Below are 3,667 nucleotides of genomic sequence, written 5' to 3'. Positions count from 1 at the left end.
TGAGATGACGTGTGTTGTGAATTGGCGCTATATAAATAAAGTGAAAATAAGACACACCGTCTGCTAGACTGGCTGCTTATTTCTAAGTGGTTATTCATGAGAACATATCTACTGTTCATGCTACGATAAGGTTGCCAAGAATTTTCAAAAATCCAGCAATCTGTACTTGTTGTTAATTTTTGGTTATTGGCAGACCGATCCTCATTGCTAAACTCATTGCTACCCCTTTACATTTTTAAATCCATTTAGGTACATGTTAGACAAACAGAATGTAGAACACATTTTGTCACGATTTGTATGGAGGTTAGTTGAGGACTCAGATGCAGAGACCAGGAGGCAGAGGTGAATCTTGTAGAATAAATGAATAACTGAGGCAAAATCCAAAAATCCAAAGAAACAAAAAAAAAATTTTGAGGAAGCATTAGTGCTGCATAAGGAGACAGCTGCAACCTTACATAGTTTGGACAGGACAAACCAGGATGGACAGCGAGAGAAACTAGGTTATCATTGTCTTATGACATCATCCATATCCCCTAATGGTCATCAAAAGTGTGCTTTAATAGTACTATTACTGCCTCTCCTATCAGATCTAATCTAACTCCACAGGAAGTAAAATGCATCAAGATATTTTTTTTCTGTCAATTTCTATAATGGATAAAAGGAACAAAGTGGGCTCCAAATAATTATATTCAGAGAGATACACGTGAGCTTAAAATATCTGCACCCCGGTGGCAAAAAAAGGAGGCTTTCTGCCTCGCTGCATTCACCATGTTTGTAGCTGGGCGAGTTCTGCTCTTTGTGTTACAGAAATGCCTGCGTCAGTGAGCATATGGAACCAAGTCATTTACCAAGGTGAGGCCATCCTGAGACAGTTGGCACAGCACAGCGTGACATGCTACTGCACACAAGCCCAGCACGACAACAAAACCATTGCTGTTTATACTCCCCCCGTCAACATAGCTGTAGTCACAGAGCATGTCCACCAACCAAAGACATGTACAAACAAGGCAGGCCAAGTCTCCACTCTGCTAAAACGCAGCACAAAGTCACATTTTGAACTCACCGAGTGGTAAAATATTTAGTGTTTTTGGTAATTTTATAAACTTCAGAAATTCTGTTTTAGTTAATTAGGAAGTGTAGTACATACATTTGATGAAATAGTAAAAAATTAAACATCAAAGTGATTTATTTTAAGCATTTATTTCAATTAACCATTTTAATTATCAGCTAAGGAAACAAGTCTGCTTCTTAGAAGGTCAGAAAACTACATAACAATCACACCAATCTTCTCATAGAGGGTGAGGCACACAAGGTCATAAGATAAGATAAGTTTATTGTTCATCCCATTTCCTGAGGTGGAGATTTGTCTTTGACATCTGGCAACACTTCACACATAAAACATCATTTATTACAAATGTGGCCATGGTAATGTCATAACTATGGAAAGAGGCTGTTCAGAGAACTGCTTCTAAGCATATTAATTGAAAAAGTGGAAGGAAAAATACTTAGAAAAAGGTTACACAAGGCAGATTGGAATTTTATTTTATTAAAATTATTTTTTACTGAATTTGTTTAATATTATAATTTTGTTGGGTTTATTTTTCTTTAGAACCTCAAGGCAGAGCTAAAAAAGTGCACAAATTTGTTAAAAGAGCTATATTTCATCATGGCGGAAAAAAAATAGTTGCTAAAAATGAACGCCTCCCTTATTAACAATTGACTATCAACACAGCAGTAGTTTAAAATCCTTTGTACCCATTTTCACCTGATCAGTCAAATATTGATGCTTTATTTCTGATTACCTGGTGGCATGACCGTCTCTGTGAGGCGGGACCCTGCAACCGGAGCAATTGTGTTGCAGTGGATGTTGTACTTCTGTCCCTCGATGGCCAAAGTGTTAGCCAGCCCCAGCAGGCCTAACTTGGCAGCACTGTAGTTGGCCTGACCGAAGTTACCATAGATGCCTGCGGCTGAAGCAGTCATGATAATTCTGGTAACAGAAGAAAAGAAATTCTACGTTAAAATATGTTTGACAGGAATCTCTGTGCACTAACCGAAGACAAGAACATCCAAGGAGGGAGCACTTATCCACGCATACCAAGCATCTTTAAGTCATCCAAAATAAATAATTTTTTCTTTTCCACAACTCTTTGGTGTGCAATCCAGATTTAGGAGCTTGTGGATGTTTTGCATATCAAACCCACGGATTGCTACGTGCACAGGATCTCTCACTGGAAAGTTTATCTCAGGCGAGCAGAAATAACAAGGTTAAGCATCAATGCCAGATTAACTGCAGGAGACATCTGTAAAAGTTCACTGAGTACAAATGCATTGACCCATAACATCCAGCGGGCCAACAATGCAACACCAAGGGACTGGCAATGACAAAATATTTTTCACATCAATAGCTATTATGCACAAAGGGTCAAGGAGTCATTTGCCATGAGGAAAATTAAAATTATTGACTTTCACCACATAAGAAAAAAGATTTCCGCTTTTACAGATGAACATGCAGAAAATGCCCCATCTGACAGCCAGTCCAGAAAAAAAAAAAAGATGCTCAATAGGAGTATTCCTTCACACCATTAGAGACAGAGAACAGGAGAGTTAGCTGACTGACATTTTGGCTTTTTTTATTTATTTATTTCTCCACAATATGACTTTTCCTTTCAGTGCACCATAAATATTTTCTTTAGGATGGCTGCACACAAAGATTGAATTTCGGGGCTGTACGCGAGAAATGGAAAACATATGGGCAAACAAAAGAGAATGTTAAATGATTTCTGTCTCTATTAAGAAAAACACTGTAATATATATCTGTCAAAGTATTGATTTAAAACTTTTATTACTTTCAACAGTTTTTGTTGTGCTTAGTCAACAGCAGCAACTGCTGTGTGAAGAAAGTTCACATTGAACTCTTGTCTTTAAAGGTACTTTTTCACTTCAAGGAGAGCAGCGACTGTGCGTTTATGAAGGGCAACTGTCGCCTACTTTAGGCTGACAACCTTCCTCTACTAATTATAATCCAAAATGGAAATAGACCTGTCACTTCATGCTGTATTTCTACATATCAGCGTGGCTGTAATTAATAAACATTCATTACTGTTCAGTGGACATTGGTTGTGTAACCGAACTAAAAGTCTATTAAAAAAGAAAAGGCAATAACAGCAAGGACATTGAGCACCTGAATGCTAAGATGCTTTTAATTCAACATAAAATTCACGGTATTTAAAAAAGAAATCAAAAATCAATACAAAGAACAGCTATAAATTGAAGTCAGTAAAGAAATTATCCTACTTTTTAACCACTTTTTAGCTTACTGTACCTTTTTAATCTCTTCCATTAAAAACTATTTGGTATTTTAGCTTTATTTTCTCTTGGAAGCCAGACTAAAACAACTCCTCACATGGATTTCAAGATGGGTAAGAATTAACTTTTCATTTTTAAACCTCCCAAATATTTTCAGGAGTTGTGTTCTACAATGAAGTGTATAATGTATGTCTGATGATTGATTGACTTTATTGATCTCACAGTGGAGAAATTCACTCGTCACATTGAAACAATAGTCAAAAAGAAAGGTGCGAAAGACATACACACACACACACATACATACATACATACATACATATATATGTGTGTGTGTATTTATATATATATATATATATAT

At 36.6% G+C, this 3,667-nt stretch overlaps 1 protein-coding gene across 1 annotated transcript in view; it reads right to left on the bottom strand.

Annotated features, from left to right (window-relative positions):
* Nucleotides 1-3,667, bottom strand: part of hsd17b4 (hydroxysteroid (17-beta) dehydrogenase 4) — a 32,896-nt gene that overhangs the window by 24,838 nt on the left and 4,391 nt on the right. The window contains exon 8 of the mRNA XM_015377178.1: nucleotides 1,803-1,990. Within this exon, the coding sequence (XP_015232664.1) occupies nucleotides 1,803-1,990 (188 nt within the window). The remainder of the gene's footprint in view (nucleotides 1-1,802; nucleotides 1,991-3,667) is intronic.

Source organism: Cyprinodon variegatus, unplaced genomic scaffold (genome assembly GCF_000732505.1).
Source record: "Cyprinodon variegatus isolate N-32 unplaced genomic scaffold, C_variegatus-1.0 Scaffold147, whole genome shotgun sequence".
NCBI lineage: Eukaryota > Metazoa > Chordata > Actinopteri > Cyprinodontiformes > Cyprinodontidae > Cyprinodon > Cyprinodon variegatus.
Note: the sequence above shows the minus strand (reverse complement) of the source record. Positions and strands in the feature narration are given on the sequence as shown.